The 12,622-nt window shown below is 42.2% G+C and overlaps 2 protein-coding genes across 2 annotated transcripts; both read right to left on the bottom strand.

Moving 5' to 3' along the window:
• Positions 1-804: 804 nt before the first annotated feature.
• ttll2 (tubulin tyrosine ligase-like family, member 2) lies at positions 805-4,743 on the bottom strand. The gene is made up of 2 exons (XM_064340349.1): positions 3,911-4,743; positions 805-2,825 (listed from the first exon to the last, which is right to left on the bottom strand). The coding sequence occupies exon 2, from the start codon at positions 2,794-2,796 to the stop codon at positions 955-957; it is 1,842 nt and encodes a 613-aa protein (XP_064196419.1). The 5' UTR covers positions 2,797-2,825; positions 3,911-4,743; the 3' UTR covers positions 805-954.
• Positions 4,744-5,458: 715 nt separating this feature from the next.
• On the bottom strand, positions 5,459-11,559 carry unc93a (unc-93 homolog A). Its single transcript, XM_064340350.1, has 8 exons — positions 11,380-11,559; positions 10,477-10,658; positions 9,501-9,730; positions 9,202-9,321; positions 8,247-8,458; positions 7,666-7,801; positions 7,330-7,461; positions 5,459-7,188 (listed from the first exon to the last, which is right to left on the bottom strand). Exons 1-8 carry the CDS (start codon positions 11,464-11,466, stop codon positions 6,884-6,886), a joined length of 1,404 nt encoding a protein of 467 aa, XP_064196420.1. The 5' UTR covers positions 11,467-11,559; the 3' UTR covers positions 5,459-6,883.
• Positions 11,560-12,622: the final 1,063 nt, after the last annotated feature.

Here is a 12,622-nt window from a genome sequence, read left to right as displayed (position 1 = left end):
TATGGCTGTAATATCCTGTCTGTAAATAATTAATCATGAATACGAAATACACATCTTAGTTTTTATAAACATAAATTAACATAACCTAGTTTACTGCAGTTAAATACCATCGCATCTCACGTCTGGAAGACCAGTATGGTGCTGCATTCTCTTGACCTCTGTATCAATAGGAACCTAATGAAGCATGAATATTTGATTATTTATGAGGTCCTCACCTTTCTGTTGCCACTCATAGAGGATTAAGACACAAGGGCATGCACCTTGTGACCTTCTAACCTGCGTATGATGCCAGTGTGCAGTCTCTGATTTCACTTCATTAGATATGCATTTCAAATGGCCTGTCTCTCATGCAACAAATGTGTTTTAGCCACTGTGCTTGTGCTAAGATTAACCGTAGAGCATATTCAGAAATGGGAATGTGTAATATTCCTTGCGGAAATGCAAGGAGGTCACCAGGTGCACTGACAAGATTCCCAGCCAGGCTCTCTCAATCTGGGCACATAATCATCTCTTTGATCCAGTTCAAAATCATACAGATGCTACTTAAGTTTAATTTGTTATTATTATAATGACCATAATTATAGCAGTATGTTGCTATCTGTGATGCTACTCAATGTAAACTGTGTGGTTTTGGTTTTGTAGAGTGATCTTCTTCAATATCCATCAAATAAAGTGTAGTCACTTCTTAAACCTCTATGAACATGAACAAGGTCAAAGTGCAGGGTTGTGCTATGCTGACAATTATATGGATACAATACATCTCAGGAATCCATACTGAACAAAGGGCAAAGTACAGAAGCAAGCAACGCTTTTGTACAGAGGTTTATTAAAAAAGGATTAAGTTTTAATAGTTCATTACATGGATATCTTATTGACTCCTAAGAGTTTCTGGAAAGCACTGTCATTGTCTTATAAAAGTTCAGGAACGTTCAGTCAAGTTCGGGTGGCACACAATCACCCTGTGGGGCAGCATTCGCTGAGGAGTGGTGGGTTCCTCGGCCCCCAAAACAGCGGGCCAAATTTGTCCTTTTCCAGGCACCTGCCTAGGCTGTCTCGTCTTCTTCGCTTCACCACGTGACTGCGTGGGGACGCCAGCCAGTTGGTGATTCTTTGAACCTCTTGGGCGGCGGTCTTCACGTCGAGCTTGTTCCGTGAGGCCTTGAGAGTGACCTCGTTGAAAGGAAACGTCAGTATGAAGTCACCCACGCGGGACAGGGGCCTGCGGTTTTCCTTGGTCACGTGGTCCCACGAGTAGGTTGGAGGCGTGTATTTATGAATCTGAATGGCGGGCAGCTTCCACAAACGCACTGGCGAGGGCTGCTTGACACTGTCGACCGGAGCCGGTGCACTGTTTTCAAAGAAGGCTTCTGAGTCTATGGTCTCGGTCCACAGAACATGCTCTGAGGTTCTTGAGATCAGAGGATATGCCCTTCTGTCCCCTTCCGCCCTGGCTGCCTTTGTCTTTGGACGGGGTTTGAGACGGGGGCCGTGAGACGGGCGGGAGGAACGCGCGGCATTTTCCCGAGCAGATCCGATTTGCTTTGTCTCAACTAACGGGAATCCTCGGGAATCGGAGCACCCTACACTGTCGTCATGCAGGGCATCAACATGCGACTCCCCTTCGCCTTGGTCGTCAGGGTTCGGCTTGTTCGTAAACCTGGGAAACAGCAACACAGGGGAGAATGATGGTTGCATACACCGATGGCTAAAATAGGAAGGGTGTCTGTGCCGCTGCCTCAAGTAGCCTCTTTGTCGAAGGCTATCCACCTTCCTGTAGCCCATCAAATCAAAGAGGTCGTTGAGAAGTCCCTTCTTCACCACCACGTCTGCCGGGCAGTCTAGGGACAGGGCGGGGCTGTAGTTCACCTCAAGAAGCCACGGCTTGAAGCTGGCATCGATTAGAATGTCAAAGCCTAAGAGCTCAATGCAGTTCGGACTGCGGGGAATAGAAGGTGCGATGGTGAGCAAGGTCAGGGTAACAATGCTGTTGATTCTTTGCCAGAGGAGAAGCTCGTCAACGCCCTGGTTGTGTAGAAAGCTGCGGAATTTACTCATTGTCCACTTACACCCCGGACCAACTTGCTCTTTGTCTTTGGTGTAGAACTGCCCAAACTTGTTGATGCTGGTGTTGGTTAGATGAGCATAAAGGTTGTCCAAGGAGGTTAGATCGTACTTCTCTGTCGCAAACCGCACCAGACCCTCTTGGTGGATGTAGACAGTTAGAGGGTGAAAACTCTTCACGCAGACATAGATACGAAGGTCAAACTTATACCCCGAGATCAGCAACGGGTCGCTGACGTACCTCTGAACAATGACCGATGAGTCGTACGTCAAGTCTTTAATGTCCTCAAAAATGAATATTCCCCTTCCCCGGGACAGATCCACGGGCTTGCAGATCCAGTACCCGGGCCTCCCTCGGTTCGCCAGTCGATTTCTGCTGTACTCCGCCAGGAACCTCGTGTAGTCATTCGGAAGGATGAAGGCAGTGGGACTGAAGTCATAAAGGGCGGAGCTGAAAGTGCCTTTCATCCTCTTTAGGTTTCTGGCCAGGCAGTCCTTGCGTGTTATGCCCACGGTCTTTGGGTGGTGGTTGAGCCTCTGCCAGGGCATAACGGTTTCGTAGTCCGCGTTCCGGAACGTGGAAGAACGCCAGTGGAGGTTCCAGTCTCCCTCCTCCTGCTCCTGTGGGTCAAACTCCACCCAGCCACGCTCCAGGAGTACCTCCCTCACCAGATCGGGACCACCTTCCTGTAACCGGAACACCATGGGTGTGACCCCACATACCCCTGCTGCCATACCCCCCAAGCTACGCCCCAGTTCAGCTCCTGAAAAAAAAAATCATATTAAGGATTTAAAATGCTAATCAAGAAATGTAACATTTGAGACAAAAGACATTTTCTGATGCCACATATTTTCATCTGATTCAATGACCTTGCCTATATTTTCCAGCTTGTTGCTTTGATCAAACTTATACCCTGGAATTATTATGAAATCTACAGTTCCTTTTTTTCTCCTGAAAAATATTATTTTTTTAAAAGTAAAAGTAAAATGAAGCGTATTATTATATTGGTTTCTAAGCAGTATGTCATTGTTTCCAGCTCAAAGCAATTATTAAGAATGCAATAGACACGTACAGTATGTCTTGGTCAAGAACAGTTGTACCTGATACTGTGACGCTGCACTTTTTAAATACCTTTCTGCACCTCAAAAGAAAACAGTACACCCTATAGAACAATACTGCCATGACGAGTGTAAAAGTAACTTAACACCCTTAATGATAACTTAACTTGTCAAACAGTCACACTCTGATCATATGTGCATAACTTTTTGTTGTCAGTGTAACTGAAAACACAGGTGTTAGTCCTATTGACTACTGCAGTACTTCTTTAACAGCATCCACAGCTCCCACGATACCCCAAACCCCAAGAACGGCAACATTATATACAGTACCTCCCTCCACCAACAAGTATTTTAGGCTGCATTCATTTCATTATTTTCTTTGCACAAATAAATATTTAGACTGAATGTTACAAATTATGATATGTCACGTCTGAATAAAAGTCAAGGCAGCATTATTATATCATTATGGTAAATTAATGGACCAGATTCTGATGTTTAACATTGGCCACTCTTGGTAACACATGTATTTGATATAGTCATTAATTAATTAATTAATTAATTCATTCATTCATTCATTATGCCTATGCAGAGATCTACATAAATGGAACACAAAGGAAAAACGTATTATTATTAATAATAATAATAATCATCATCATCATCATCATCATCAAATCATAATATTTTTGAAGGCTTTCACATCTTGCAAGAATAATTTGTTTACATGTACATGCATTTGACTGTCTACCTGTGATCTCAATTTTTTAAATGGTGTGCAATCTGAACCACTTACCTGGCTTGGGTGTCCTGGTTCTGAGGTTTAATCGCAGCTGTGTGTCTCTTCTCTCAAGTTTCAGACAAGGTCAGACAGGTTTTATTAGCCAATCGCCAGGTTTCTGTTGCTAGGATACCCACCGCGTGGTCTTCTGTTAGTGCATCTGGTCAGGAATAAGTAACTTGACGACATGCTAGCCAAATGTAAATCATTTTTGTAGGTTGTAACATCAATCATAATATGTCAAATCTGTACAATTAGGTAAAATAATACATTTCTTATTAACCAGGATTATTTAGAAACGGTTGTATTTTCATAACTGTCTGTATGTTATTTGTATTCCAAGTGACCAAACTCGAGTTTTAACCTACTTCTTAACGCTTACATCACACAGTACCAGCACCTGCAAGACACTGCAAGGAATTCCAACAGTATCCCACTGCCAATAGTTGGTAAGTGCTGCCTCCTTCTGGTCATGAGCACTCACCAAAATGCTGGAATAACATTTTTTTTTTAAACCAGCTTTTATAATATCTGACAGTGATGCTGTTGGCAATATTTTGACGACCTTGGTCGCTGTCCTCAGAGACAAGTCTTTTATAAACCCTATCAAAATCTTTAGCATAAGATGTGAATTACAGAAATCCAAAAGGAGAAATATTTTACAGCCTTATTTTCACGGCACTCTTCAAAGGGCTGAGGTCCATCGAACTTGCTTTCAGTTTGTTATCGCCACAGAAGCACCTCTTTTTGGTGCGACATAATTATCAGATAATTATCAGGCGTTGTGTAAAGCCCGTTGCACTGCGCAGAACGTCTGTGGTTGCCCTCGTTCCATTTTTCCGCCATTTCTTTGTCCATAGTATCTTGATCCATAAAACTGCAGTGCACCGTCCACCAGTCCTATAGCACTAACTTGCGCCTGCACAAACACATTTCACGTGAATGTGACAGGTGATCGGGAGAAGGAAGGAAACACATTCCTTCACGTAAGTCTTGTTATGACATGTTCTTTATTCTTATTCAAAATACCAAGTGCTTTTTATGGCTTTAGCGAAAGTCATAAAAATAAGTTATGGCATGTTATTTAGTTTAATATTAACATTTAGCTAGATTTTTTTTAATAAGCATTTCCCATGTTGAAGATGCAAAACGCCCTGCACAATAAACTATATTTAAAGCACAATATACTGTTATAATGCACTCTTGATATGTACATGACTAACTATCTAAAACCGGTGTGTAGTGTTCGGTTGATGTGTGCTCTATTACAAAGTCATGTGGTCTACAAGAACAGCGTTTTAGGATTTCTATTTTGTTCCAATCGCCTGGATTTGCTAATTTGCACAATTCTTCTGCCAGGAGGTAGAGCTAATCAGTGAAATCAGCTGGCTGAGTTCATGTGTGGAAGAAACTCTCTGACACCTTCAGCTTTCCACCTCTGCCGATGGCTGAACGACTGAGCCAGAAGCTCACGTATTACGGGCTTTCTCTTATCTTGTACGTCTACATGCCCTGAATGGGGAAGAGCAGGAAGAACATAGTTCTAGTTTGACTGGCACTGGCTGCTGAGGGAAGCAAAGTTTATTTTTCCAGCTGAGGTGAAGGTTGCGGGTGGTATCGACACGCACAGCTGTGCTGCCCCTCTGGGAGGGTATAAAATATTCCTGTAAATAACAAATTTTTACTATGGTGCTGGTTCTGTCAGCTGGTACGCTATCTGTGGAAATATCTTACAAGATATTTCTCCTCAACCCGACAGTTATAAACATGATTTTTTTTTATTTTTTAAACATGATACAAATTATACAAACATATAATTTCACTTCCTTTAGTACTTTAATTTTAAGACTGACAAAAGTGAAAACATTTGGTAGCAGCAAAAATTCTGATGAGGACAGTAGAAAAAGAAATATGTATAAGCAAAACCGGAAGACAAGAGTTCAGAACAAAAGTCCCATTCAATGCTCTCATTCCTTCTTCCAAAAAAAAGCTCCAAATTTACACAAAACATATTGCCAGCCTTATGGTAGCATGGTAATGTTGCTGTGTTACAGTGTAAGACACCTAGGTTCCATTTCTAAACCTGGCAACTGAGCTCTGAACAGACCATCTGTGTCAGGAGTCAGATACACATAGGAGTTTTATGCGTGCTAGATGAATATAGGAGTTAAGGCAATGAAAGGCACAGCCACGAGGCATTGTAGGAATGTTGTTGAATTGTATGCTGGGAAACCAGCATTCACTTTTCACTTTTCAAATTCCAGGTGCGTCGTAGCATTGTGTAGTCCTGAGATATAATAAGACCTGTTTAAGTTCCTTCAAAACAATTAGTCCCAAGAATAATTCTCTTTGCAGTTTGCCCTGGCACCTTGCATGGTGCTTGGTTCTGAGCCATCTACCCTTCATTAACTGTCTGATACATATCAAATTGTTTATTTTTAGTGAGGTTCCAGAATTCTAAGACTCTATTAGACTCTTAGAATTCTAAGCCTCTTTTGGTAAATTGTTTGTGCAAGTTTCATTGGATAATTATGGCAATATGCATATTTTATTTTATCAGAATAAGTGCAATATTGTTTAAACCTGCGAATACAATATTGGATAAACTTGGCATTTTCAAAATGACTGAATCCTTATCATCCATCATACTGTAAATAATGTCAGTTAGTTCAAGGCCATATTGATCAAAGGCACAGTCAACAGCAGTTTTTTTTTTTTTCTGGAGCTAGTACTTTTTTTGCAGATACTAACTTATAGTAAAGCTGGCCTTTCAAGTCTATACTGGAATGAAGAGAGAATTATTTTTGGGACATGTTGTAGTTTTTAACTATAAACCCAAACCACTATGTGCAAGGACTGAGTCCCGGTCATAAAACTAGATTATGTTATAATAATTTAAAAATAGCAGTGCCTTGGAAAGGGAGAAGTTATTGCATTTCTGACAGACTCATCGTTGTCTGCACATAGTTCGCCCAAGCAGCCACTTTTCTACAGCTTGGTTTCAGCTTTAATTTGTGTCGTTGGCGCAGTCAGACCCTGGTCCTTGCCCTCTTTTTTCTCTGTGACATCATGGCTGGGCTCCACCCCTGGAGTAGGATTCCTGCGTTCTTCCCACTCTACCCATGCATAGAGCACCATTGAAAGAATCAGGACAAAGATCAGAACGTAGAGCTTGGAGTCCAGACAGATGAAATTGCTGTACGCGAAGGCGATCACAAATCCCACGGACTCCCACATTCGATAATTGGCAAACGCTGCCTCCTTCTGGTGTGGGAACAGAACCCCATAGAGTGCTGAAATTTGGGGGGGAAATAAAAGAAAGCATTGTTAATTTAATCCTGGACAAAACATTCTGAGATTCTCGCATCGGATAACCATAGCTCGCAACATAGGCAGGACGTTATTTTGCAGGAAGTTGAGAGGAGAGAACTCGCCATTGGTTTGCGTCTGCCACACCGCATCCCCCATTCCCCAGAGGGCAGGAAACACAAAGAACACTGGTAGCTGGTCTGGATGGGGCTTCCAGAACAGCAAAGCGATGATGCAGGAGAAGTTTACCACTGCAGCTGCGGGAGGAACATACATGGAGTTGAAAGAGAAGGATAGAAAGAGAGAAATTTAGTCCTTTTAATTTTCTTTAATATGTCTGGTTTCTGGCATGGAGTTAGGCTCATAGTGCCCGAAGAGCAACAGTACAGGAAAGCAGCGTGTATTCTACTAACTAACGCAACTTGAGTTTCTGATTTTTATGACCCGTGGATGTTTCTTACCCAAGGCAAACAGTGCCACTCTCCCGGTGTACTGCGCCAGCCTCCCGAAAGTAAAAGAGCAGATGGAGTTGGTGGCACCAAAGCATATCATCACGTATCCCACAAAGTGTATGCCCAGGGCACAGGTCACGTAGTACTGCAGGAGCACAGCACACAAATCCTGGGAAACTGCTGGCATTTCATGGACAAGAATGTTTTCCAACAGTCCCACGTTGGCTGGCATGCGCTGTATTTCAGCCAAACAATGATTTTGTCGAGTATTGACCCTTTGTCTAGTATTTCCTTGTGTCCTTCAAATCGCATTTGCAATTAATGAATTTCTGTGATAAATGTGATGGGATTAAATGTGTATGGATTATGTCCTTATTTATGGTCATTTACTGTTTTTTTATGATAATTCATACCATTGTGTATCTAATTATATCAGAGTTTAATCATTGTGTTTATCTTTCTCTGTCTCTGAGAGTCGCTCTCTCATTCTCTTGCACTCTCGTTCTTGCTCTCTCATTCTCTCTCTCTCTCTCTCTCTCTCTCACACACACACACACACACACACACAAAGAACAGGCGTGTCCCCTCACCTTGGTGTAGTCCCCAGCGAGGAACCCCTGCTCAAACCCGCTGTACATGGTCAGTGGGATGAGGAGCAGCTGCCGCTTGTCTCGGAGGTGTTTAAAGGTGGCCAGGAAGGTGTTCCAGAAGGGGTCCCTGTTCCCCCTGAACTCGCGGGCCGAGTCCCTGTCTATGTTATCTAGAAACACGGCCACCAGTAACATGGCCAGGAGCCCCACACCTGCAGAGGGCCGAGACACACACTGAGCATCTTTCATGACTGAAATTACTATGAAATGTAATGTAATGTATTGTGCGCGTCTCTGCTGTTATGATAGTAAATTTGTGAGACGGTTTTATTTGTTACAGAGTATAGCCAGGGCCACAGATTGGGGGGGGAGGCACTTTGTCCTGGAAACCCGGCAGGGTGTGACTATTTTTAATTTGTTACAAAATATATTGGGGGATTCCCCCAGTATATTTTATCCCAGGCCTGATAGCATTGCTGCGGCCCTGAGGATAGCTAAATTTAAATGGCAAGTATACTCAGTAGAACGTGCAAAGACATGCATGACCAGTCATCAAAACAGTAAAAAAAATGTAGCATTAAGTGTGAAAAGTGACAGTAGGAGTCATGGGGTAGTCATATTGCTGTACTATGAACTTTGTCCCTTGCAAACATCACAATATTTCACTTTTCCTCCGCTTTAAAGTAACACATCTTCTTGTACTATGTTCTTGCCGGAGCTCACCCTTTTGAGAGTTAATCACATGGTAGTTATTTTATTAGTGTTTAAAATGTTCTTGTATCCATTACAAGGTTTTCCACTGAATTGTGTAATTCCCACTCATGTTTATTGGTATGTTATTTATATTTCAGTTATAAGTACATGTGGGATTTACAGAATTCAGAGGAAAACCTCATTGTGTATAAAATCCAATTAGATATCATATACTTATTTTTAAGTAGAAACATGTGCTTACCTATATAGCAGCCCACTAGTATGTTAACCAGTTTTCTCTCTGGCTTGGGTGATTCTCCAGTAATATTCTGTGTGCAGACACCAGCCCCACAGAATTGCAGGTTCTCCTCTGTTATGTTGGCTTGTTTTTAAAAAAGAAAGGGAAAAAAACAGTGCTAGTGACTGAGGCGATGATCAGATATCTTCAAATAAACAAGTCATGCAATGACCATTAATTTATATCAATGTTGCACACTTTTTAAAGCAAGCCGGTGTGCAATTTACATTGATTTTTGTCAGTTTTATTTTCTTTCATTATACCTATGTTTGCGTCTTGCCCAAATATAAGCGATGACATGAGGTTCCCCCACACTGCAGAGGACTGGAATATCAGGAAGAAGATTCCAAAGTACAGGTTGATCACATCCTGGCCCCTCTTGTTGTCTTTTCCTGCCTGCCGGTTTCCGCTTATCGTGAGGTAGGCACACTTTGCGGACCACAGAGGGGAACCCCCGAGTCCCAGGATGATAGAGGTAGGAATCAGTGTACCCCTGGCAGAAACAAAATGGCAGAAATGAGCTTCAAAGAGCCATGGTGTATTCCAATGGAACATTCATTACTCATTCAGTAAATCATTAAGTTTAGAGGCAATCTGCATAAAAGACTGCGGCTTTTGAATACATCAATAAATCAATGCGCACAACGAGCCAAGAGACTATTTAAATTCTGTACACCCATAAGTTCTATGTTAAATTGCTTAGTCGATAGATTTTTGTATACAGAGTGATCAAAAGTTATATATTGCTGGTGTAATAAATAGTAGACCATTTATGTGAATGAGATGTACACAAACTTGAGACTGGAGATAATGATATTATCTACAAATTGTGATGATGTGTGCTGACTTTGTTCACTAAGGAACAGTTGTGAGTTGTGACTGATGAGTCATGTTGTGGTGGAGTCAGACACAGTAAAATGAATGTTTTCTCATCCTTACAGTACTTTGGTATGATACATAACTCGGATTGTACTCAGATAGCAGCAGTTTACTCCATGTTTTAACTCTAACACTGTAGAATCTGTGCTAGATTTAAAATAACATTGAAAATTTTGTTGTGGATGATGAAGACATTTTGAGTGATTCAGAAAATACTGTGTGGATTGGACTGACTGACTGAACAATTTCTTAATTTTGTTTATCAACTTTTTATCAACACAGTGACATGACATCAAATGTGCACAACCAGAAATATGTGTACTGATTTGGTTGATAAATGTAGTGCAAGCATGGCTTTACCATCCTGGGTAGAGGTTCCCAAAAGAATAGGTTACGTAGCAGGCCATGGAGGCCACGATTGTCCATTTACAGCCAAGGTTTTTGATGATAATGGGTGGGAGGAACATGGAGGACAGGATAATGGATGCATAGATGACACTCAGAGAGGCTACACCCATCCCATCTGCAGAATTCAAGCTACTCTGTATCAGGAAACAGAAATACCAAGTGGTTAATTATAGGCCAATTAACATCGATGGATGCATTTGGATTGTGTAGGCTTCAATGGTCTACACAATCAAAGGATGGCCTGGTAAGCTCTACTTCTCCTGTATATCCAAAGGAATTCAATATGCTTTGCATTGTTCTCTATGAGCATGAATGCATTTACTTGCGGACCTTCAGTGGTCTGAAATCACAAATAGGCAAATGCAAATGAGTTCTATTGCGAGATTCAACTGAGATCATCTCTTTCAATTGGTCGCTGTTCTATCATTTCAATGCAAATCCTTGTGTGAGTGCACAACCGTCAGTGCACCAAACGCATCAAATCACACTTCCATTTGACTCAAATGGCCAAACAAACTGGAACAAAAGTGCATTCAGAATCCTGTTGAATCAAATCAGTGCATTTAACTCCTCAAGAGCACATTTGTTCTCTCAAACTCACATGAACTTAAATTTAAATACACACTGAGCTTTGTACTGCAATTGCTCCATGACACAACAGTGATTATTTACCATTGATCAGTGCAAAGTAAAATAACTTTCAGCTGAATAATCTTGAATAAAAACGGCAAAGCATTTGCATAAGAAATAAGACGTGTATTTGGACGCAAAATTCTTTCCATTTCTGTTTATGTGAAATCTGACATAAACAACAGTATAAAGATCACTTTGGGAGCAGACAGTAGTTTACATTACCTGTAAACTCTGAAGTCCCCCATAGGCAGTAAACAATGATAAAAATCCAAAAGACACAACCAGGACATTTTTCAGGTTTCGGCTCATTTTGACAGCACAAATCTGTCAGGTCTTCAAATCGGCAGGAAGTAATTCCACAGCGCGTGAAAGGCACAATCTCTTGACGCTGCATGCTTCTGGACACCTGATAAAGTGGTTGGGAGGAGTTTCGTTTGGGCTGGGTAAAGTTCATTACATGTCATCATAAAACACGATGATCCTTATCAAGCAATGCAAAAGAAAAGTCGATTTGTCAAATGTCCCTTGTTTACTAAACCTTTCATTACATTACATTACATTATAGGCATTTAGCTGACGCTCTTATCCAGAGCGACTTACAACAGTGTAACCAAACTCAGGATCAAGTCCACTTAAGTCCATTGAACAAAATGCAGATAAAAAGCCTTTACTATGGTAGCATACAGTAAGGAGAAACAAGATAGTCTGAACCAATTTTTTTTTTTTTTTTTTTTTTTTTTTTTTTTTTAATAGTTATGGGAGGGGGTTTAGGGAAGAGGAGAGAGGTACACAGAGAAGAGGTGCGTCTTGAGTTTCCGTTTGAAGGTGCTCAGACACTCTGCTGTTCTGACCTCCACTGGAAGATCGTTCCACCATCGTGGGGCCAGAACTGCAAAGAGTCGAGACCTTGTTGCTGCTCGTGTAGGGGGAGGAATCAGCCGCCCTGTAGTAGCCGATCGGAGCGATCTGGCCGGCTTGTAGGGTCTGATCATCTTCTGCAGATAACCAGGAGCTGACCCCTTGACTGCTTGGAAAGCAAGCACCAGTGTCTTAAACCGGATGCGAGCTTGCACTGGTAGCCAGTGGAGGGAGATGAGGAGGGGAGTGACGTGGGAGTCACGAGGGAGGTTGTAAACCAGACGTGCTGCTGCATTCTGGATGAGCTGAAGGGGTCTGGTGGCTGATGCTGGGAGGCCAGCCAGGAGGGAGTTGCAGTAGTCCAGACGTGACAGTATCATGGCCTGGACCAGGAGCTGTGTGGAATAATTGGTGAGGAGTGGTCTTATTCTGCGGATATTGTACAGGATGAACCTGCACGACCGGGTGGTTGCCGCGATATTCTCAGAGAGTGCCAGCCTGTTGTCCAGGACAACTCCAAGATTTCGGGCACTCTGCGAAGGGTGTAGGGGAGTGTCTCCTAAAGAAATGGGCAGATGAGAAGTGGGAGAGGTAAGACTCTGCCTGC

The sequence above is a fragment of the Anguilla rostrata genome, chromosome 6 (assembly GCF_018555375.3).
Source record: "Anguilla rostrata isolate EN2019 chromosome 6, ASM1855537v3, whole genome shotgun sequence".
Taxonomy (NCBI): Eukaryota; Metazoa; Chordata; class Actinopteri; order Anguilliformes; family Anguillidae; genus Anguilla; species Anguilla rostrata.
The sequence above is the reverse complement of the archived record's forward strand: the minus strand, read 5'-3'. Positions and strand labels throughout refer to the sequence as shown.

Bases quoted from the DNA above. Each gene is read 5' to 3' on its own strand.
- ttll2 (XM_064340349.1), bottom strand. From the start codon at position 2,796: ATGGCAGCAGGGGTATGTGGGGTCACACCCATGGTGTTCCGGTTACAG.
- unc93a (XM_064340350.1), bottom strand. From the start codon at position 11,466: ATGAGCCGAAACCTGAAAAATGTCCTGGTTGTGTCTTTTGGATTTTTA. The intron at 10,659-11,379 runs GTAATGTAAACT...TTCCTGATACAG, and splicing joins GGGGACTTCAGAGTTTACAG to AGTAGCTTGAATTCTGCAGA. The intron at 7,189-7,329 runs GCGAGTTCTCTC...CCCAAATTTCAG, and splicing joins GTGGCAGACGCAAACCAATG to CACTCTATGGGGTTCTGTTC.